General features: G+C 42.0%; 1 protein-coding gene across 1 annotated transcript in view; it reads left to right on the top strand.

The window, feature by feature from the left end:
• Positions 1-23,955, top strand: part of DNAH6 (dynein axonemal heavy chain 6) — a gene marked incomplete at its 5' end in the record, with an annotated part of 218,796 nt that overhangs the window by 66,148 nt on the left and 128,693 nt on the right. Inside the window, 11 exons of the mRNA XM_079791646.1 lie at positions 3,193-3,321; positions 4,657-4,770; positions 6,363-6,506; positions 10,958-11,170; positions 11,849-11,941; positions 13,526-13,645; positions 16,372-16,552; positions 18,981-19,077; positions 21,590-21,809; positions 23,383-23,547; positions 23,630-23,740. Coding sequence (XP_079647772.1) covers positions 3,193-3,321; positions 4,657-4,770; positions 6,363-6,506; positions 10,958-11,170; positions 11,849-11,941; positions 13,526-13,645; positions 16,372-16,552; positions 18,981-19,077; positions 21,590-21,809; positions 23,383-23,547; positions 23,630-23,740 — 1,587 coding nt within the window. The remainder of the gene's footprint in view (positions 1-3,192; positions 3,322-4,656; positions 4,771-6,362; positions 6,507-10,957; positions 11,171-11,848; positions 11,942-13,525; positions 13,646-16,371; positions 16,553-18,980; positions 19,078-21,589; positions 21,810-23,382; positions 23,548-23,629; positions 23,741-23,955) is intronic.

The raw sequence follows: 23,955 nt of genomic DNA on the forward strand, positions 1-23,955 counted from the left end.
GGGGGCGTAGTCTCAGGTCCCCTGGCCCGGTGCCAGGACGAGGGGCATGGCCTGAGGTCCCCCAGCCCAGACCTGGGTAGGGGGCATGCCTTGAGGTCCTCCATCAAGCCCCACCAGGTGGGGGACATGGCCTAAGATCCCCTGTCAAGCCACGCTGGGTGGGGGGCATGGCCTGAGGTCCCCCGTCAAGCTCTACCAGGCAGGGGGTTGCAGCCTCAGGTCCCCCGTCAAGCCCTGCTAGGTGGGGGTGTGGCCTGAGTTCCCCTGACCCAGCACTGGGGGTGCACCTTGAGGTCCCCCGTCAAGCCCCACTGGGTGGGAGGCTTGGCCTGAAGTCCCCTGTCAAGCCCCACCTGGTGGGGGGCTTGGCCTGAGGTCCCCTGGCCTGGCACTGGGGCGGGGGGAGCAGCCTGAGGTCCCCTAGCCCAGCACCAGGACAGGAAGCGCACCTTGAGTTTCCCCGTCAAGCCTCACCGGGTGGGGAGTGCGGTCTGAGGTCCCCTGTCAAGCTCTGCCAGGTGGGGGACTTGGCCTGAGGTCCGCTGTCAAGCCTCACGGGGGTGGGGGAGGGCATAGCCTCAGGTTCCTGCTGATTGCTCATTAAGGCTCCTTATGGGAACTTGGCCTCAGCAGTGGGTGCAGCTATTTTTTGTGACAGAGTGATGGTCAATTAACATATTCCCTCTTTATTAGATAGGATAGTGTTTCATCGTGTATCACAATTTAATTATCCATTCCACAGTCGATGGACATTGGGATTGTTCATTTTTGGCAAAGATGAATAATGCTTCCAGGATCATTTGCATGTTTTAACTCATTTAATCCTCAGACCACTGATAAAGTTTTATTATTTGCATTTTTATAGAGAAGGAGACCAAGACACAAAGAGGTTAAGTAATAATAAATGGAGGTACCAGACTTCAAGTTTAGTCAGTCTGCTTCCCATGATTAATGGCCTGCTTAGCTGCTGCACAATATACTGTTTCCCATACTGAGCCGGCAATGAAAAGTACCGGTGATTATCCTTTGTTGAGAAGCAATACCTATGTGTATAGATGATGGGCTGCTAGAGAGAGCAGAAGTGCCAGCAAGTGCTTTATGTGTAGTGGTGCATTTTTAAAAGCATGGTGCGCACACACAAAAATGACAGCAGAGGTTCTCTCCAGCAAGCGCTCCTCCTACAGAGGATTTGGAATGAACTCAGTATCACTCCAGCCGAGAACTGCAACTTCACCATTTCCATAAATGGTACCATCTTACTGTCGCGACTGCCACTCCTGTTGATAAAGGGAATTGGAGGAAAAAAACCTAAATGTGGCAAATGATGATAACGCAATGTATTTCCGTTTGAAATGCCTCTTTTATTTTTATTTGGTGTCTTTGGCATAGATTTTTTTAACTCAAAATCGGAACTCCCTATCAAGCAGCTCTTCACCCTTGCTCCCCTCCCCTCCCACCTGCAGCTCCACAAGGGGAAATCTGCATTTCCTCCCGGCGGATGGAAGGGCAGGGCGTCCGGTTCACGTGCTGCCCCTGGAACACGGCTTCCAGTGCAGGTTGGCTGGGGCTGGTGGTCCCGGGCAGCTGCCAGCTAAGGGTCCTTCCTGGTTCTTTGGGGACCATGCTAGTCCCTCCTGCTGCATTCTGCCATTTCTGCCATCGCCTGCAGTCTCAATCTGTGACTTGCTAATCCTGACCTCAGACGTCCTCTGTCCGGCAGTGCTTTCAGCAGTGGCCCTGCCAGAATCAAGGCCAGGAGGAGTCCACAACCCCCGGCATGCCACGAGGCGCCAGAGAGCCCCAGCCCAAGCCCCTTCCTCCTAGACATCTCTCTTCGCTTTTTCTAACCAGGAGCAGGTTGCCATTTTGCGTGCAGGACCATGCTGTATGGGGGCTGGGAGCGTCGGCCTCCCCACGCCTCGGCTATAACAGTTCTGATGCCTCAGTTGCCTCAGATTCTCCCAAACCTGGTTAGGTGTTTCTACTTTGTTCCTAAACTTTACCATTCCCATTCACAGGGTGGGACTCCCACCCCCCCAGGTCAGCCAGAAAACATGTCTGACCATTTATTCTTTAATTTTCTCTCTTCCTCCCTCTCAGAATTCAAAGGCTTTCTAGTTTGTTTATTATAAAATGAGAATTTTCCTTGTATTATAGTCTCTTCCTACTTTTCTATATTGCACTCACCTCTCCTTACCTAAAGTCATGTTTGTGGAAGAAGTGTAGGACATGAAAGCAGATGAAGGAAAATATATTAGGTATTATTTAAAATAATTGTTAGCCCCATGGATAAGATTTTTAAAACATATCCATACTTCTTACAATACATATGCGTTGTGTAACAATTCAAGTAAAGCCCTCATTTTAACATCCTACCTAATAAAACAGTAATATGCAAATTGACCATCACTCCAACACACAAGATGGCTGCCCTGATGTGGTCAAAGATGGCCGCCCCCATGTGGACACAATATGGCCGCCACAAGATGGCCAGCAGGGGAGGGCAGTTGGGAGGGACCAGGCCTGCAAGGGAGGGCAGTTGTGGGTGATCAGGCCAGCATGGAAGGGCAGTTAGGGGTGACCAGGCCTGCAAGGGAGGGCAGTTGGGAGCAATCAAGCCTGCAGGGGAGGGCAGTTAGGGGTGACCAGGCCGGCAGAGGAGGGAAGTTGGGGGCGACTGGGCCTGCAGGGAAGGGCAGTTGGGGGACCCAGGCCTGTAGGGGAGAGCAGTTGGGGGGACCAGGCCTGCAGGGGAGGGCAGTTGGGGGTGACCAGGCCTGCAGGGATAGGGCAGTTAGGGGTGACAAGGCCTGCAGAGGAGGGAAGTTAGGGACAATCAGGCTGGCAGGGGAGCAGTTAGGCATCAATCAGGCTGGCAGGGGAGTGGTTAGGGGGTGATCAGGCTGGCAGGCAGAAACGGTTAGGGACAATCAGGAAGGCAGGCAGGCGAGCAGTTGGGAGCCAGCAGTTCTGGATTGTGAGAGGGATGTCCCAGATTGGAGAGGGTGCAGGCTGGGCTGAGGGACACACCCCCACGTGCACGAATTTCATGCACCGGGCCTCTAGTATTTTATAAAAAGCAGAGTGAGAAGAGAATTCGAAAAATGTGTTTTGAAAACGTTTGTTAACTTATTGCAATGGTCTACATCAAAAAGCAGGAACCACTAATCAAAAGCGGCCTTAATTTTACAGGATCCACAGATTTTGGATATTAATGCCGACCAAGACAAAATAAAGTCCCAACTGACTGAGCTGCAGTTAGTTCTGGATGATCTTCAGAAACGCGCATTTCAATACAAATCTTACCAGAAAAATTTCAAGGTAATGACAGCTCTACATGTGTTCTTATTTTTTTGAATTTATTTTTATTATTGGAAGTATTACAGATGTCCCCATTTCCTCCCTTTGTCCCCCTCCACCTGGCTCCCTCTCCACCAGGCCTTCACCTAAATATTGTCTGTGTCCAGGTGTTAGAGGCACCTGTCACGGACACGAGAGAGGTGTTACAGGACAGCCCCCTGAGCCAGTGGGAGAGGGCTGTCCCCAACCTCGATCCATGTATTCTCACATAAATGAATTTATACGAGAGACCTTAACTGCACTGTGAAAAGCCAACTAATTACAGCAATTGAAGCATGCACCTTTATTGAAAAAAGGAAAAGCATACATCTGGCTTATGAAGCACAGACGGGCTCTCAGCTAATCGAAGAGCTGTTGGGTGGGGGACTGAGGGGTTATATACCCTCCTGTCTATAGGCTTCAGAATTCCTCTGCTGACTATTTTGGTACAAATTAATTCTCAAGGTCTCTCTTTTTTTTTTTTTTACTTTGTTGTGGCCTTCCCAGAATTCATGAGAAGCACCTGGCAATTTTTTTCTTGCCAAGCCTTGAGACTGCTGGCTTCTCTGCTTAGGGGGTAAAACTGCCTTTCCCCCAACCCCACCCCTCTCCTTTCCCCTTCCTCCATCCCTTTCTGTATTCTCTCTTTAGGAAGGTTTTTAAACCATTTGCTTTGGTGCTCTGGGGAAGATAATGGCTTATTAGTTTGTTCCTAACAATTAGTTTGTTCCTACACTGTTTGGCCTTGTTTTAATTTTCCTGTCTCAGTTTCTCTATTCCCCCTGCCCTGGAATCCTGTAACACATGGACTATGCATATATGCATATAAATTCTTTGGCTAGTCTCTTTCTGCCCGCCTCCGCCCTTCCCTTTGAGAGCTGTCAGTCTATCTGTGCTTTTAAAACATGTCCACAGAAATGACACCGATGCACAAGCACTTTCAACAGCGTTACTGTGAACATGGGATGCTCGGACACGTGTGTGCCCGGTCACTGTGCTGGAACAGTCTGACTGCCTTTCAAGTGTTTAAAGATTAGCACACTTTAGAGACAAAATACCTTTCTTATGATACTTACATCTTCAGAGGGTATTTTCATTCTAAAGAAATATAAAGAGTTATATTTTGTCACTCAAATGGAAATTTGAATTTACATGCGTGTGTTTTTTCTTCGTTTGTTTCTCTCTCTCCTTTCCCCAGTTAGGATCCCCCACACTAATATTCTCCTTAGTCACTGTATCAAGAATTACTAATAGGAGGATAACAGGTATTTATATCTGAAAATTAAAGAGTGCATTTTGTTTATTACATATTTAAAGGTGGAAGTTTCTAAGTTTGAAGATTTGGAAGAAGTTAGTGCTGAAGTGAAGCTCAAACAATTGCTCTGGGATTCTATGACCGAATGGGATCAACTCCAACAAGACTGGTTAAAGGTAAAAAAAAAAAAAAAAAAAAAAAAAAAAAAGCTCTAAATTCTTAAATCATGTTTGTTTTAATGACACTTAAAATCTTCCTGTGAATTACAATTCCTAAGCAATCTGGTATATTTTTAAGTTTGGTGAAATATGCAATGTTATCATGTTATGGGAATTATTATAATTTTTCCAGTGAAAAGCACAAAGGTCTTTCTGTCACTATACTTCATAGCTTCATGCACGATGGGAAGGGAGCTCCTCAGGTCCTCCACTGAAGAAGGCTAACTGAAGAGAGCACCACAGGACCTGCACTGCTTTGTGGGTTTTGAACCAGTGTTGTCATGATGCAGTACACCCAAGTGTTTTTGAGGATTGTGGGTTTTTATTGGGGATCTATACACCTTAGGTTCCTGCTAGCTTAGGTTCTGTTCTTATTGTCCTTTGGGAAAAAAGGAAGCCATTTGTTCCCTGTAATAGAATAGAATCAGAGCGATGAAATTTGGGATCTTCCCTGGAGAGCTCAAAAGTAAATTAATTAGGGGGCCAAGTACAATAGAGTTTGGTTTGTAGGTTCTGTCTTTATATTCAAATTTAGCATGGATCAACACTCTGAGAGGCAGAATGGATGACCATCTATACTTTCAAGTGTGAAGTGAACGTGTTAGAAATACCACCAACTTCACAAATACTCTTTTACACTTGCTCATTCATCCTACCAGTGCTGATACCTATAATTAGAAGTCATAGGTCTGGGTTAAATAACAGTGACATAGGATATGTTCTCCAGATAAGGTTCTAGCTGCTGGGGATACCAGTGGAAAATAAAGAGGACCAAGTCCAAAGCATCACAGGACTTACTTTTGGTGAGGAAAACAGAAAACAAACAAATATCTGCTATAATATCAGAGACGTTTAAGTGCCTTTGTGTAACTCACTTGTCACTTATCTCAGAAGTGGAAGCTCCTGAGGAATAAAGAAGGAGCTTAGAGAGTTTTCTGATCACCCCAAAAGATGAGGACAGCAGCTTCCAAAGTGGGATGAATTGGTACAAAATGCACAAAAAGACCCATTAGGGGTCAGAAAGAAAATGTTGAATCTGGGGCGGGGTGGGTGAGGGGGAAGGAAAGTTTTACAAATTTTCTGATGCCTCAGTCCATATGACCATCTGACATTTCAATATATGTGTACACTTACATGTTTGTATAACTGAGAAATATATTTATAGATGCATGCATATTTTGGGGCATCTTTAAACCCTTTATATTAAAGGGGTGCATAAGCAAACAATAGGAGGATACTAGGTGAGAAATTCATAGTTAGCAAGAGTAAAAATTTGCTGTATATTTCCTTAGAAGGTTTGGTCCCCAGGAATTAATTACAGGACTAGTAATAATGTGTTGATGTAGGAGACAAGGACATGAAAATAATAATAAGATATGCCTGATATGCTATTGGCAATCTCAATAAGTAAAGCCATTTCCAAAAGTATAGAGTTGAGTTGGATTAACAATTTTGCTACTGGAAAATCTGAGTCAAGTAAAAAACTCCACTGTGTCAATCTTGCCGATTATCCTGTATCTTCACGTCTTTTTTTCCTCTGATTTTCATAGTCCAAATTTGACAGCTTGGATCCAGAATTCCTCAACAGTCAAGTCTCTAAATATGCCAAATTTGTGACTCAACTGGAAAAAGGCTTGCCACCCAACAGTGTAGTGCCCCAGCTAAAATTTAAGGTGGAAAAAATGAAAGAAAAGGTAAGTTCGGTAGAAATTATTTCTAAAACTCCAATCAATAATATTGCTCCATGCCAGTGATACTGACATCGGGAACTGCTCCACACGCAGGACAGACAAACTCCACTTTTGAGGAGGAACAGTCGGCAGCCCTGTCTTCAATTGGCTGAATAATGCAGCTGAATACCATGGTTTGAAGTGGCATTCAGAGCGAGAGTGTTTCCCCATCCACTCAGCCTGTAGGCGGCAGGACGAGGCCAGGGCAGCCTTGTGCATTGACAGTTCTGCACTGCAAACAGATATGCCATTTTTCCAGACGTGCCATGATGTGACGGAGGTTGGGAAGCTCTGCAGTAGGTGTGCAGGGCTGGCTCTTTGAATCCTGTCACTGCTAAACCAGCGCTTGAAATGGGAAGGAAAAGGGAAATTAATTTTTATTCTTTTAAGCAAAAAAATAAAATAAAATAAAATAAAGGACTGAAAGAACACATGAGTAGAAAGAGTAAGCAAAGCTTCGGGCACAATGAGAAGCAAATGTTCCCTCTTGAAGAGTGTTTTTGCAGTTTTTTCTCCTTTAACCTTGCAATATCTAGAAACAGTTCTTAAAGGTTACTTATTCAATTTCTTTATTGTCTTTAGTGTGCTTTTAACATATAATTGTAAAAACATTCACTGGTCACAGTCTGCATTCCACCTTTTGTTCCTTGGAAATCCTGGAACTTGCATACAGTAAAAGTCATTTTTATGGCATTTTATGGGAAAAGTCACATAGCCAGCATAGCAGTGTTGTACAGAATACTCCCATCCCTGCCCCCCAAATTTCCTTCTGTTTTCCCTTTGTAGTTGCTCCATCTTCAGTCCCAACCCCAGGCAACCACTGATCTGTTTTCTGACCCTATAGTCTTTTCTTTTGCAGAAAATGATATAAATTGAATGAGACAATATGGAGGCTTTTGGGTCTGGCCTCATTCACTTAGAAAAATGCATATAAGATATGCACTCATATCCAGAATGCATAACATACTCTTATAACTCAAAAATAAAAAGGTAAAAAACATACTTTTAAATGGGCAAAGGATTTAATAGACATTTCCCCAAAGAAGATACGTAAAAAGATGCTGAACAGCATTAGTTATCAGAAAAAGACAAAGCCACAATAAGATACTGCTTTGTACCCACAAGGATCAGAAAGACAGATTATAGGCGAGGATCTGGAGGAATTAGAACCATCATATGTTTCTGGTGAAATTATAAAGTGGTACAGCCTCGTTGGTTTGGCAGTTTCTCAAACCAACATAAAGTTAACAATTTACCAAGTCACTCCACTAGGTATATACCTAAGAGAACTGAAAACTTACGTTCACATGAAAAAAAATTTTTTTAATTTCTTTATTGATTAAGGTATCACATATTTGTCCTCATCCCCCCATTCCCATCCCACACCCCTCCCCACACATGCCCTCACCCCCCTGTTGTCCTTAACCGCTGGTTAGGCTCACATGCTTGCACACAAGTCCTTTGGTTGATCTCTCCCCTTTACCCGCACCCTTCCCTACCCTCCCTCTGAGGCCCGACAGTCTGATCCATGCCTCCTTGTTTCTGGGTCTGTTCTTGTTCATCAGTCTATGTTGTTCATTATTTCCCCTAGATTTTCATATGAATGTTCATAGCAACATTATTCATAACTAGAGGCCCAGTGCACAGATTCGTGCACCAGTGGGGTCCCTCAGCCTGGCCTACACCCTCTCACAATCTGGGACCCCGCAGGGGATGTTGGAGAGCTGGTTTCAGCCAGATCCCCGCAGGCCTAATTAGAATTTTAAGAATCCCTCTATGTTGTTACATGAAGCAATAGTTAATTAGTTTTTATTGCTGAGTAATATTCCATTGTGTACATTACTACAGTTGATTATCTAATGTTTTTGCTAATGTCATGTGTTTTGTCTTTACATATACAGCAAACACAACATATTGTCATTATTTTTGTTTTAGATAGTTAGCTTTTAATATAATACAAAAGGAAACAAAATTTATTTTGCCTTTATTCCATTTCCAATGTTCTTTATTTCTTTATAAGGATCTAAGGTTCTGACTCACAGCATATTCATTCTGCCTGAAGAACTTTCTTTAATATTCCTTACTGAGTAGATATGCTAACAATGAATTCCCTAAATTTCTGTTATAAGAAAGTTGTTAATTTTTTTTGAGTGATATTTTCACTGAGTATATAATTCTGAACTGACACGTTTTGTTTTGGTTTGTTTTCATAAATTTAAAAGTATCCTTTTGTTATCTTCTTGCTTGTATGGTTTCTAACAAGAAATCAGCTGCAGTTCTTTTTCCTGATTTTCTGTGGATAACATGTTTTTTTCTGTCTGGCCGCCTTCAAGATTTTATCTTTTCCTTGTTTTTTGGCAGCTTGCAATGCAATATGCCTATGTGTGTGTTGATGTCATTATGTTATTGTTGCAGTTTTTATGATTTGTATTTATTCTGCTTGGTTTTCTCTGAGTTTTTTTGGATCTCTGGTTTGGTATCTGTCTTTAATTTTGAAAAAAAAATGCAATGTAGCTGTTATTTCTTCAAATCTCTCTTTTGCTCTGTTTTCTATCGCTTATTCTTCTGGAATTTTTATTACATGTGTTTTAGACTATCCAATATTGTACCACAGCTCTTGCATATTAGGTTACAGGTTTTTGTGGGAGAGGAAGGAGACACTAATTTTTCTCTGTGTATCAATTTGGGGAATTTCTACTCATTTATCTCAAGTTCACTGATTCTTAGCTGTGTCAAGTTCATCAAAGGCTCTCCTTATCTCTCTTACTATCTTTTTTATATTTAACATCTGTTTAATTATAGTTTCCATCTTCATATTAACATTTCCCATCTGATTTTGCATGTTGTCTACCTTTCCTAATAAAACCATTAATATATTAATCACACTTTTTAAATTTTATTTTATTTTTTTATTTTTCTACTTTTTAATCTTCACCATAGGAAATTTTCCATTGATTTTTAGATAGAGTGGAAGGGAGGGAGGGAGAGAGCAAGAGAAGCATCGATGTGAGAGAGACACATGAATTGGTTCCCTCCCACATGCACTCCGACCAAGGTCTGGGATGGAACCTGCAACCAAGGTAGGTGCCCTTGACCAGGAATCAAACCTTTTGACCCATCAGTGTGAGAGCTGACACTTTAACTACTGTGAAACACTGGTCAGGGCATTAATCACACTTCTTTTATAGTCCCTGTCTGTTAATTCTAACATGTGTCATATCTGAGTCTGGTTCTGATTGTTTTTTGTCTCTTGGATAAATGTTTGTCTTGTCTTTTAATATACTACTTAAATTTTGGTTACAAGCCAAAATTTCTATATTTGTGTAATCTAGTAAATAATGCCTTTCCTTCCACTTGGCGTTTTGTGTGGCACGTTACGTTAAATCTAGTTAGGAACTGGGGTGCATTTGAGGTTTGATGTTCCTATAGCTGCCTTCAGTATACCACAGCCTTTAAATTGTCCTAGTGATACCTTGTGTTTAGGGTTTGGTCTGGTTTGCCGAAGATCATTGTTTCCATTTCCCCCTGACCTTGTGGCCTCCCTTTGTATTGTGCCCAGAAAGAATCTGTCTCTTATAGCTTTCCACTCTGTATTCCACTGTTTTTTCCACTCAATACTTGTTCACCTGGTAGGAGAAATAAAAAGGGGCATTCCCTCCTATTCTGATTAAACTCTATCTTAACAAGGCATTGTGTCCCTTGTTCTCAGGGTTATTACTTTCCTAAGTATTCCTGCCCCTCCTCCGTCTGTAGTTAGGAGCCTACAGTGTATTTCTGTTCCTCCCCTGTGGGTAGAGCTTTTTTATTTTTCCTGTTCTATTTCTCCTAATGTTTATAAATACCTACAATTAGTTATCACCAATATCTTAGGTGAGAGTTTTTGTTCCTCCCTTCTCTGACATTAAGGCTTTGGTACCAGAAGGAAGCTAGGAGAGATTGGATGGTTAGTTACAATAGTGGCTGCTGTTTCCTTCTCCTGCCAGCACCATAAGGTAGGGTTTCTTAAGAGTCTCCCCAGTCTTTCCTATGAACACCTCTATATTTGTAGCCCCCAGGTACTTCACCCTCTCATGCTACCCCACGCTCAATCTTTAACAATTTATTTTTTTAAATATAGCTGAGTCTTCCAGCTCACTTACGTGGCATCCCAAGGCAAGTGTCCTAGATAATCAAACTCTCAGATTCTGTTTCTTGATGTGGCGTAAACTGTGGGTACTACAAGATTGAGTTAGTTCATTGACCTGCAATTTAGGTTTCTGATAGGTTCAATACAAGTCATTAATTTGAAGTTTGTTCAGATTTTTCTCTGTTGTAAGAGTGTAAGTGATGTTCTTTCCAGATCTCTACATTCTCAGATTAAAAACTGTGTTTTTAAGATAAAAAGCATGGTGCCTTTGAGCGTGTTTGTTTTCCAGCTGCCAGTTATCATTGATTTGAGGAACCCAACCTTGAAGGCTAGACACTGGACAGCTATTGAACACACAGTTGATGCCACCCTACTGGACCTTGAAACGCCATTAACCTTAGAGAGGCTCGCCGAGTTGCATGTTTTCGACTTTGCCCAAGAAATCCAGGACATTTCAGGACAGGCTTCTGGAGAAGCTGCCTTAGAAGTAATTCTTAAAAAGGTAAATATGAAAAACATATGTCCTTAAGATCAGGTAAGGTAAAGTTTTTCATATCACCAACTTTTGGGTTATCTGGATAGATTTTTCAACAGTGCAGCTCTCATCCTCTCATTATCAATCGTCCTTCTAGTGTTTCCTTATATTTATTATCATTATTATTGTTATCACAATTTTAAATATCTTCCTTCTACTTAGCTTATAGCCCAACATTAACTACGTTTGAAATTTGCATGCTTATATAAAAAAAAACACAAACCAAAGAATATATTTTACATCAAAATACATTATCTTTAAAACTACTAGAAAAGACTATGTGAAATACTTCAAAAGATGTTGAAAAAAGTTCTCTATATAGTGTACTTAACCTCCTTTCCCTAAAAATTCACACATGACTTACCAATCACATGTGTAAAATGATTTTTACCTTTTAATTAAAACACAAAGTGATAGGAAATACACATTAAAGTATCACAAGTTATTCATATGTATGAACATCTGTCAATAAAATTAAGTAAAGCAGGGTTATTTAGCTGAGAAAAGGATTTTAAGGATTTTAAAAGTTGTAAAGGAGGAGAATGGGATTATTATGGCACTTTCACCTATTTCATTTCTCATGCATTTCTTAAGTACCTAAACACAAATGAACTTAGATATCCTAAGACTTGAATTCTTTCTAAGGTGGAGGATTCTTGGAAAACAACTGAATTTGTCGTTCTCCCTCACCGAGACACCAAAGATGTATTTATCCTAGGTGGCACAGACGACATACAGGTGGGTAACTGGGTTATTGAAAACTTATGGTGAAGGTTCTGGCCAGAACAAGTCCTAAATCTTTTATGGGAGATTATGATGGAGAAATGGAATATGAGTTATTAAATAAGAAAAATTTAATTAGGAAGGAAAAGTATGAGTATAAATAGTTGACATGAATGCTTGTGTATGAGAACCATTTAGAAAAGCAATAAAAATGGCATATATGTGTAAGAGTTGTAATCCTGTAACTGTTGAATAATTTAGAAAAGCAAAGAGATCGTTTATGACTGAAGTAATCAGAGAATCCTTCCTTGACCGGCTAAGACATTCTGGACCTTAAAGGGTAAATGAGATTTGATAGACATAGATGAGAATGCCCTTCAGCACAGAAGGGCACTTCAAACCACTTAAATGAAGCAAAGAAACATGAATGAATATTTCAGGTTTATAGCACACTGAGAAGCTAAATTCTCTTGAATTTTTTGAGAGTAGGAGTACATGGCCATGCTCTATATTCCGTGTGTTTGGAATATTCTTAGTGACTTAAAATCCAAAGACACATTTGTTTAGCAAAGGGATCTGGATCTTACAGCTCAATTTAAAAAGCAAAGCCCTGGTCTATTAGGTTGTATCCAGGCCAGAACTGGAGATGAAATGGCTTTGCCAGGTATAGGCTGGTAGAGCAAGATCAGATGTTATTCTGGGCAGTGGATGGGAGAGCAGACTCAAGATGAAAGTCGGTCAAAATAAGGCCAAGTGATTTTAGGTGATGGGGCTTTTGCTCTCAAGAAGTTTATAATTTAAATAGAGCAATTGAAGTCCTTTAGATTAGCAGTCTTTATTTTTTAATGCATATGTTCTATGAGAGTTGCTATAGTGTAAGGTTGGAGGTAGAGGGAAAACTGTCTATAATCATTCAGAGCTTGATATGAATTAATGAAATTTTCCTCTTCCTAAAGTTAATTGAGGGAAAGTGATGTTTCATTGGTTAGAAAAGACAGCTAATTTTTCTGTCTTTTCCTAGTTTTGAGTACTTCGAGAAATAAAGGCCTGGATGACTAAATAGTGTTAAGAAGGTACCAGGTACTTTAAAGTAGGATGTGAGAGAGAAGAGTGTTGAACCAAACCAAAACAAATGCCAATAATAATTACAGAAATAGCCAAGACTTGGCAATCAGACAACCCTTTATGGCATTTGAGAGAACATGATATTGGGTTGTAAGCCATAAAAGCCATAGTACATAGGATATGGAGGGAAAGTGGATGGGGAGGTACCAGTATGTCAGGCTAAGCCAGGGGTCCTCAAACTTTTTAAACAGGGGGCCAGTTCACTGTCCCTCAGACCGTTGGAGGGCCAGACTATAGTTTAAAAAAAAACTATGAACAAATTCCTATGCACACTGCACATATCTTATTTTGAAGTAAAAAAACAAAACGGCAAAAACACCTGCATGTGGCCTGCGGGCCGTAGTTTGAGGACGCCTAGAAGCTATTTGTTCAAGAAGCAAGATTTTAAATAGACTCTTGGGGCTAAATACCTGTAATTATCTTTGAAAGCACAAGCACATGATGCTGCATGATTTTCTTCTTCTTTCTTTATAGGTCCTTCTTGATGACAGCACCATCAATGTCACCACCATTGCCTCGTCACGTTATGTTGGTCCACTGAAAACTCGAGTGGATGAATGGCAGAAGCAACTTGCTTTATTTAATCAAACACTGGTGAGTAAGGTTAAGTTCAGTTCAGGGACTCAGAGAACTGGAGAGCCACTGGAGCTTAGAAATCATTTGTTCAATCACTTAACTATTATATAGTTTAGATATAATATTTAATTGATGACATCTTATTATGATCAGAATGTAAGGAAAATTCAAATCTATTAGAGCCCTTCTTTCCAAGATTATCCCATCACCCTTGTATTAGTCATTATTGCTATGAAACAAAATACCACACACTTAGTGGCATAAAATAATAGGCATTTATTATCGCCTAGTTTCTGTGGGTCAGTAGTTCAGGTGTGGTTTAACTGGGTCTCCTAGTTTGGACCTCATAAGAGTTCAGTGCAGATGTGGTCCAGGACTGAGTTCTCATCACCTATTCAACTAAAGAGGGATACACTTTCAAGCTCACTTGGGTTGCTGGCAGAAATGATTTCCTTGCAACTCTGGGACTAAGGGCTTCAGTTTTTTGCTAGCTGTGATCTGGAGGCCATCCTCAGATCTTTCATGTTGCTCTGTTTTCTTTCTATGTGGACTTTCCCCAGCATGGTAAAAGGGAGGAAGAAGAGCATTACTCATTGCTTTCCTCGTGGAGACAATCACTGTTAATCTAGCAAGGTAGAGAAAGACTCCTGGCAAGATGAATCCTATATAATAAAAGGCCAATATGCAAATCAGCCAAACAGTGGAAAGACTGGTCGCTATGACATGTGCTGACCACCAGGGGGCAGACGCTCAATGCAGGAGCTGCCCCCTGGTGGTCAGTGCGCTCCCACGGGAGGAGTGCCGCTCAGCCAGAAGCCCTGAGCCAAGCTCATGGCTGGCAAGTGCAGCGGCAGTGGCAGGAGCCTCTCCCGCCTCCACAGCAGTGTTAAGGATGTCCAACTGCTGGAGCAAGCCTAAGCCATCAGTCAGACATCCCCTGAGGGCTCCCAGACTGTGAGAGGGTGCAGTCTGGGCTGAGCGACGTCCCCCACCCCCTGAGTGCATGAATTTTGTGCACCGGGCCTCTAGTATACACATAATTGTGCACATTCTGTTACCTTTGCCATGCTCTCTGTGGCTGTAAGCAAGCACCCAACACTCAAGGGCAGAGGATCACACAAGGGTGTGAACAGCAGATCTAGGGGGCCACCGTAAGAGTCTGGCCACAACAACTGCCTTCAAGTAACAGTGAGTGTTTGTAGAAAAACACTCACTGTTACTTGAAGATTCTTGGTACCTTTTCTTGTGGCACCCACCTCCTTTTTATTTGATTCTACTTCAGATTATCCCACAGCAAAGCAGAAAACTCACTCACACTGATTGCACTTTGTTCCCATCCAATCTCTTACTTAGACTTCAGCTTTTTAGCTTGATTTCATTGCATTTAGGTTTCTATATATGTATTCTAAGATGAAGAATTATCTGTGAAATAATAAAGCCACTGGCAGGGGGGGAAAAAACACAATTTTTTCCAACGTTGTTTCATAGAGATCTTTCTCAGGAGTTCATCCTCTTCAGTGAACACTTTATAATCTGACCCGTGTCCAGCCTTCTGTACTGATGGCTGAGCCCTCTGAAGGGAGGGATTATAGATCAGCATAAAGGACATGTTCCCATGAGGATCCTTAAAATAATCCAATGCTGACTATTGGAGATCCTCCAGAGAATAGAAAGTGTGAGACCTGAGGTAAACCAGGAACTAGTTTTAACATTAGGGCTTACATGTAACCCCCAAATCTTGAGTAAGAAGTGAGAAACTTTTTTTTTAATTTCTTTATTGATTAAGGTATCACATATTTGTCCTCATCCCCCCATTCCCATCCCCCACCCCTCCCCACACATGCCCCCACCCCCCTGTTGTCCTTAACCGCTGGTTAGGCTCATATGCTTGCACACAAGTCCTTTGGTTGATCTCTCCCCTTTACCCCCACCCTTCTCTACCCTTCCCCTGAGGCCCAACAAGAAGTGAGAAACCTTTTCCTGGATCTTGGGCAGGAGGCACAAAGAAGGGTGAGGTCTATAAACTTGAGTTCTGACATTGCATTTCTGGTTTCTTTGATTATCAGTGATTGTCTCCATGAGAAAAGCAATGAGTAATGCTCTTCTTCCTCCCATTCTTCTGTATTTGCCACATTCTGTCATTAGCAGGTTTTACTTTTTTGATTGAAGGAAATATATTTCTTTTTTTATTAAACAATCATATATTTCTTCTTTTTTTTAAATGGGAAGGGAAGAATATACACATAATTGAAAAAAACATTTTTTGTAATCCTTTCTATACAGGGTGAGGCAAAAGTAGCATTACAGTTCATGTGGGGAAATAATACAATAATTAATAGAGGATAATACAAGAATAAAGTATGTTTCGCATGCTCATGACTGTAAACCTCCTTTTGTTGCAGCCTATATTCGGAACTAGTCACTAACCTTACCACTTCCCAGCCCTTCAGATTGCTTTAAATAAGCATACCCCAACCCCAAATGTTTCCTTTGGGGATTTTAATCCTTCTCTGGGTCCATCCTAGCGACCACACAGTAGACTCATTATAACTATTCAGTAGAAAATGGGTTGAAATTGGGGTGAGGCGAGTCTTGAACTCTGTAAGAAGTTTCATTTTAACAGACCCATAAGAAGCCCCCAAAAGGAAAAAGAGACAGTGAGCCTCCCACATAATTATTTTTAATGTAGCTGTATGTTTTTAATTTGAGGTTAATATTTGACAATGTCCATATTTTCCTCCCAGGAAGAGTGGCTGAACTGCCAGAGAAACTGGCTGTACCTGGAAAGTATTTTTAATGCTCCAGATATTCAGAGGCAATTGCCTGCAGAGGCCAAGATGTTCCTTCAGGTGGATAAGTCATGGAAAGAGATCATGAGGAAGGTGAACCGGCTGCCTAACGCTCTTCGCGCGGCTACTCAACCAGGTATAGAACAAAAATTTAAAGACGAACAAAAAGACTTGACAATCATCTAAAATGTTTATCATCCATGAGAGTCTAATAATATGTGGTACACTCAACCCTTAATTCTAGTCAGCACTGATGACCAGGAGTAGTTGTAATACACTGGACGCTCTTGCAATGTGGATTGAACACTATTATCTTGCTACCTCTTGCTCTCTTTATAATTTGGGAACACTGCTGCAGTGTCAGTCATGCTTCCATTTCACAATTTTGACAACAAGACATAACAGTTACCCCCTCCCCCCCGCCCGGCAATGCCCCATTCTGCCAAAGCTCTCACAAAGTTGTAACCATAAAAGTTTCCATAACTTATTTTTTTAATCCTCACCTGAGGATATGTTCTTAGTGATTTCAGAGAGAAAGGGAGGGAGGGATGGAGGGAGGAAAGGAAGCAGATAGGGAGAGAGAGAGAGAGATCAATAGAGAGAAAGAGAAGGATCAATGTGAGAAACATCCACCAGTTGCCTTCTGCACATGCCCTGACCAGAGATCGAACCCAAAACTTGGGTATGTTCCCTGACTGGCAATCAAGCCCACAACCCTTCAGTGTACAGGACAACATTCCAATCAGCTAAGCTACACTGGCCAGGGCTCCATACCTTCCTTTTAATCAACTCATTAAAACCTGTTAAAAACATTACCACCAATTGTAATTCAAATTTCAACATTGAAATGTGTTTTAATAAGTTCCATCTTCTAGGGATATGGCATCAAACTCTTTGCAGCATACGCATGGTTATTGAACTTCATGATTGGTATCCAAGCTTCAGCAAGCTTGTTTATCCTGCAGATGGCAGCATATAACCTATCCTGGTAAATACCACGACAGCTGCCCTGCCAGAGGCAGTCTGCTGGGCTATACTTTTTGTCTAAAGACTTAACATAAAACAGAAACCAGAAGGAAAAAGCTGTGTGGCAGGATAGAACTGAAAACTTTAAAACTTTGGGGCTCTGGAGGCTGCCCGCATCCCTTGGGTCCAGGTCCCCTTCTAGCCAGAAATCGCATCACTCCAACTTCTGATCTTATCATCACAGCTCCTTCTCTGCCTCTAACCCTCCTGCCTTCCCTCTTATAAGGACCCTGTGATTACATTGGGTCCGCCGGATGATCCACAATACTCTCCCATCCCACAATCCTTAATTTAAAGACAGCTGCCAGGTTCCTTTTTCCACATCAACTAGCATTTTCTCAGGCTCTGGGCATGGGAGCTGGACATCCCTAAAAGACTTCAGCTCTGCCTACCACATCCACTTAATGTGCATATTCACACCTTTTGCTGCAAAAATATTAAGGTGTTTGATTAGAATGCTGCCCCAGTTCTTACTAGACTTATGATATAACTTCTGAAATTTTTAAAAAATCTGATTCCAAAATACATCTAGTCCTAGGGATTTCAGATAAAGAAATCTGTATACATCATTTCAGGTGATGATAAAGCTATGAAGAAAAATTAAGCAAGGTAAAGGGGCTAGAGTAGCTGTGTGTGTGTGTGTGTGTGTGTGTGTGTGTGTGTGAGAGAGAGAGAGAGAGAGAGAGGAGAGAGAGAAGAGGAGAAGGACAAGGAGGAGGAGGAGGAGGAGGAGGAGGAGGAGGAGGAGGAGGAGGAGGAGAGAGAGAAGGCTTTCTAGATAAAGTGATTTTTTGAGCAGAAACCTATAGGAATGAGGGACTGAAACAAGTATGTGCATCTGAGGGAGTATCGTTAAAGGCAGAGAGAAGAACAAAGGCACTTGGTATGCACAAATATTAGAAAGGAAGCCACTATGGGTTGGGATTGTGTGCACAAGGAGAAGGGCTTAGAAGGTAAATCCAGAGAGGTGAGCTTGGGTGGGAGTTTGAGGGTTGGATTGGGTCATTGATCACATCCTTTGGGACCATGGAAAAGACTGGGTTTGATTCTTGGATGGGCGGTTAAGCCAAGCACTGTGGTAGGTACCAAAAGGTCAAAGTTAAGTAAGACATGAATCTTGCTCCTTAAGTTGCTGGAGTTTAGTGATGAAGAAGTAGGATCCCATTGCCACAATTTCAGCATCTAAAGATGGCAGAGGAAACTGAAGACATGAGTAAGAAAGTTCAGAGAATGGCTTTATTTGGAGGATCAACAGTTTGGCTTTGATTCGTGCACCCTTAGCTCCTCAAAAGGGAGGGATGCCAGCAAAAAACGTTTCAAATTAAATTCTGTTCAATTATAGTAAATATTAAGATTAATATTAATTTCATTAATACTTTACATTCTTAGCCAACCCCACAAATTTTAATTTATTAGATTGTTTTTACCAAATAAAACCAAAGCTTTAAAAATGTGATCATATTTTATTTCCACTTAAAATTATATTCTCTATTTATTTTAACACAATTTTACCAATACCTTTGTTTTTCGATGAACAGGACTCCTGGAGACATTTCAAAATAATAACGCATTACTTGACCAAATTCAGAAGTGTCTAGAGGCATATTTAGAATCAAAAAGAGTTATCTTTCCCAGGTAAGTTTACAGGCAATCTATGATATTTTTTAGTAGTTAAGACTATCCATTAATTTAGAAGGATGTACTTAAAAACAAGCCACAGCCTCAAAACATCAGGGAATCAGAGAGGGAAACAAGAAAGATGTGTGATAATGGCAGGCCAGCTAATATCTTGACCAGGGAGTGTAACTCTCAAGGGAAAGTGCAATTTTGATGAAGGTTTAAGTGGGTAACAACCCAAGGTGCAGGAAGTATTCTTGATCACTGCATTACTTCACTGTTGGGTGTATTATGTGTGTGCCCATGGGTCCATGTGTCCACAGATGTGTATGTGAAAAGGTAGAGAGATCTGTGGTGCCTGAACAAGTTTCTTTAAGTTAATTGGCGGCCTAACAATGTCACTGTAGAAGTTGTCTAAGGGATTATTTTCACAAATTCCAAATGATTTTTTTTACTCACCTATGCATTCTAAAAACATACCAAATGTTTATGCTACGTGCTGAAGAGACAAAGAAAAAAAGGCCATATCTCTGCCCTGATGGAACTCATGGTTAACAGTTGGACAGTCATGGCCATAAACTATTATGATACAGTTATAAAGACCAGAGTATGACTACTTGATGGTAGCAAAAGCTCCCTACTGCAGCCATTGGGGCACATAGTACCACAATGCAGAGAACATTAGCAACATGGTTCATCTTTCATGGGATTTCCCTGTTTGCTGTTGAGGAATAGGAGTGAAGTTCTGTTCTAGAACAACCCCTGAAGCAGCCGGGGTTAGGTGGTTATCTGGGTTTCTTGGTTGAGAGGGATCGTTGCTGAGTACCAAGAAGGCTATGTGTGTGCAAAGGAAATGCAAGATCGAAAAGATCTGGTTGAATTTTAACAGAAACAGTTGGGCTTTAAAGAATCTTACTAAATCTTACTGAAATCTTACATAAATCTTACTAAAACATCATTTAAGCAAAATGGAAACGGAAGAGTTTGAGGTTTGGAATGTGCCTTTTGTCTATTTCACTCTTAAATCAGTAGTTCCCCACCTGGATCAAAGATATTTTTTATATTTAAAGAAACAGCTTATGATATGTAAATAAAACCAGGCACAAATTTACCGATGAAAATATTGAGAACCAAAAAGCATCAGCTCTCTTTTTTCCTTTTGTTTAGAATTACATCAACAAGGTGTGTAATGTTTATGATGTCAGGAGGCTCTGTGAGGCATTGATTTCACTCTAAAAACCTTACAGAAGCTCTGCATGAGCCATGGACCGTATTAGGTCCTGGAGACACAAGATGAATACAATACTGTTCCTGCTCTCACAGTCCAAGCTTTACCGTTATCTGTTTCTTCAGTTGAAAACAAGGCTTGGGGACAATTTAATTATGAATGTATGTGTTATGTTAAAGAAGCAGGACTAATGGAGTGCAACCAGAAGCATCTTTGTTTGTAACTATTGACTGCCTCTGCATTCCCTGCCAGAGGCTAGTTTCTTCCTGCCCCTCTAGACAAAATCTTGATAAAGCCTCATGAATTTTCTGGTCATTCTCAGATAATAATATACAAAAAAAACAAACAAAACAAACAAACAAAAAAAACACCTCTTGTCACCTTAACCCAATAAATGATCTGTAATAATCAAAACTTTAAACTCCTTTCAAGGTTAAGCTGTCCCCTGCTCTGTGCCACCCCTGTTGCAGGGAAGCTGTTAGTAATGATGAGGGTATATGATGATCAACCATCTCATTTCCTGATAGTTTTCTGAGGTCTCCAGGGTGGAGCAGGGACGGGAGGGGAGGCAAGGTGACAAGAGAAACCTGCCTTGGTGGTACCCATCTGGCCCCCTCCCTCACCACGTGGGGCCTGTCTTGGACTCACCGGATTCCCTCCAATCCTGAGGGATCTCTCATGGGCAGCTTCCCTCACAGAAGCTGAAGAGTCTTCCCTGGCCAGGCTCTCCTCCCTCACCCTCATCCCTGGGCATCCAGGTATGCACCCTCTCTAGTTCTTTTCCTAAGGTTTCTTCATGCCTCCAAATGGCCCTGTTGGACAAGTTCTGAGAAAATCCCATGCCTGGCCCACATGCATATATTCACAGAACCAAATAAAGTTCCTGTGACCACCCCTCCGTCCATCCAACAAATGACGTACTGACTACCAGGTGTGTGTGGTACTAGGCTAGGTTCTAGGGGAAACAATATATCTTCACTGTAGACGCTCAAAGACAAGTAGCGAAGGCATGTGAACAAATCAGTGTAGTAGCAAGAGCCTGCATTTTTTACAATTTTTATGAAAAAATCTGTCTTATATTTACCAGGTACTAATTCTAGATGTTTGAGGTCATCTGCACTAATAGTCACAACAACTGTATTTAGAGGCATGCGGCGTCTCTAGAATCCCAAGACCAGCGGGCTTGGGGGTCCAGGACATCCATAGATGGGGAAGAGATGTGGCTGAGGGATTTATCTTGTGTGTCTGCATAAGGCTTTGTTTCACCTTCAAGTTACATTTTAAGTATTTTCTTTAATCCAGATTTTACTTCTTGTCAAATGATGAGCTTCTGGAGATTTTGGCCCAGACACGAAATCCCCAGGCTGTGCAGCCGCACTTAAGGAAATGCTTCGACTCCATCTCACGGCTCGAGTTTGCTCTCCTGCCTCCTGCTGAAGGAAAACTTCCCACCGTGGAGGGAGAGCCAGAAAAAGTATATACTAATGATATTTTAGCGATGCTGTCTCCAGAGGGAGAAAAGGTAAGGGGCTTTTGTTTGTAATTCTTATTCTTAAACAGCTTTATTGTTGAAAGTATTACCAATGTCCCCTTCCCACCCCCCTCCCCATTGACCCCCTCCACCCTTCACCCACCCACCCCCATCCCAGGCCTACCTCACATCACAATTTTCTGTGTTCATGGGTTATGCATATATGTGTATAAGTTCTTTGGTTAATCTCCCCCCCCCCCACCCGCCCCACCTCCACCCTTTCCTCTGATATTCATCAGTCTGTTCCATGCTTCTATGTCTCTGGATCTATTTTGTTCGTCGTTTTATTTTGTACATAGATCATGTGATCCTTGCCTTTCTCAGACTGGCCTATTTCTCTTAGCGTAATACTCTCTGGTTCCTATAGGAAAACTTTGTTACTCTTTCTAGGTTGCGGGTAGAGGTTTATTTATTGTCACTCTAAGCATCCATCAAGTGCTCCTGCTGGCTCAGCAGTTTCAGGGATCACCAAGCTAAAACTCTTGCCCTCAGAGTTCTCTAGTGGAGACATAGACAAACAAACATTGCAAAGCAGCTCACTAAGTGCAGTAGCAGAGGCACATGCTCTGTTCTTGGGAACAGAGTGGAGAAAGGGGAGCCATGTCTTACAAGAGGCACAAGAGTAGACGGGTTCTACTGCCATGCCTGGATTCAAGATTAATGAGATATTGAAGCCTTTCAAGTGTTACTCTATGTCAGCTACTTAGAGCAGTACCCAGTGGGGGCTCATTGTTAGCAGTGGTGTCTCCAGGGCCCTGCACAGGGCTTGACATATGGTAAATACCAAGCAAGTGAATGTAGTAGCAGATGGTGGGGAACCAAGTGACTTCCCACACATGCATATACAAGCAGAGACAGTCAGGGAAGAAGGAGCGGGGCCATGGGAGGGGGAGCATTCCATACAGAGGACCTGAGCAGGGAAATGCTGAGGATTTCAGTTCAGTTAGAGCACAGTGGTGTCTCTATGGGAGTGAATGAGCCTGTAAACACTTTACTTGTCCTGAATTGATCTTCTTGCAAAAGAATTTGCTCATCCCTAGTGCAGAAGAAGGCAGAAGAAGGGAGAAGGGAGGAGGACCATGGCTAGGATCCAGGAGAAACACGAAATTTAAAGGGAGGGTCAAAAAAGAAGGACAGAATAGGAGACCCAGACAAGTCAAGTCATTGGAAATTTAAGACATAAATATGAAAAGGATGAAAAATTGTCAATTGGAGTTGGCAGTTGGGAGAACGTTGCTAACCTTAGTGACCTTAACAGGTTGGAGGAGTGGTTGGGGCCAACAATTAGATGGCAGCAAGCAGGAAAAGAAAGTGAAGGAATTTACGTAGTGCATGTAGATAGACTCCTCTTGCAGGGAGTTGGTTCCCAAGGGAAACAGTAAAATAAAGGAATAAGTGGAGGGGGCAAAGAGAGGTACAGGGTGGGATAGCAATAGAAAGATCCAGTATTTGTGGTCAAGCTTCCGTGTTTCCATGGCTCAGGGTTCTGTTACGTAAGCACGGAGGACGGACAGCCTACACGTCCCGCGTGAGCCATACTATCGTTGCTCTGGTTATCTTCTAGGTTAGGCTGGGGAAAGGCCTCAAGGCCCGAGGCAACGTGGAGGAATGGCTGGGTAAAGTGGAAGAAGCCATGTTCACGTCTTTGCGCCGCCTGTGCAAGGCTGCCATCGCCGACTATCAGGCGAAGCCGAGGACAGAATGGGTGATAGCTGGCCACCCTTCTCAAGTAAGCGACACCCCTTGTTTCCAGCTCTGACTCCCTTGTCGGTGAGATGCCTCACACACTCAAGAAAGATGTTTCCATGCAGGTGATCCTGACCATTTCTCAAATCATTTGGTGCCGCGATTTGACCGAGTGTTTAGAAACAGATGAAGATCGTCTAGAGGCCCTGGAAGCTTTTGAAAAAGTCAACTTTGAGGTGAGATTTTTAACAGAGTGACACTGAACATATTGCTGTGCAAGATGGTCTTGGTGGCTTTTATTGGCATGGTTAAAACAAATTCCCTTTCTTTCACAGATTTAATGCTCTGCCATGATTTCCAGAGCTTTGGGGTTCTCACTAAAACTATGTTCCAGTTTTCTAAGGGCCACTGCCTTGGTGTTTGTGTATTATTTTATACTAGCGTTCCCATT

This window comes from Cnephaeus nilssonii (genome assembly GCF_951640355.1).
Source record: "Cnephaeus nilssonii genome assembly, chromosome: 15".
Lineage (NCBI taxonomy): Eukaryota > Metazoa > Chordata > Mammalia > Chiroptera > Vespertilionidae > Cnephaeus > Cnephaeus nilssonii.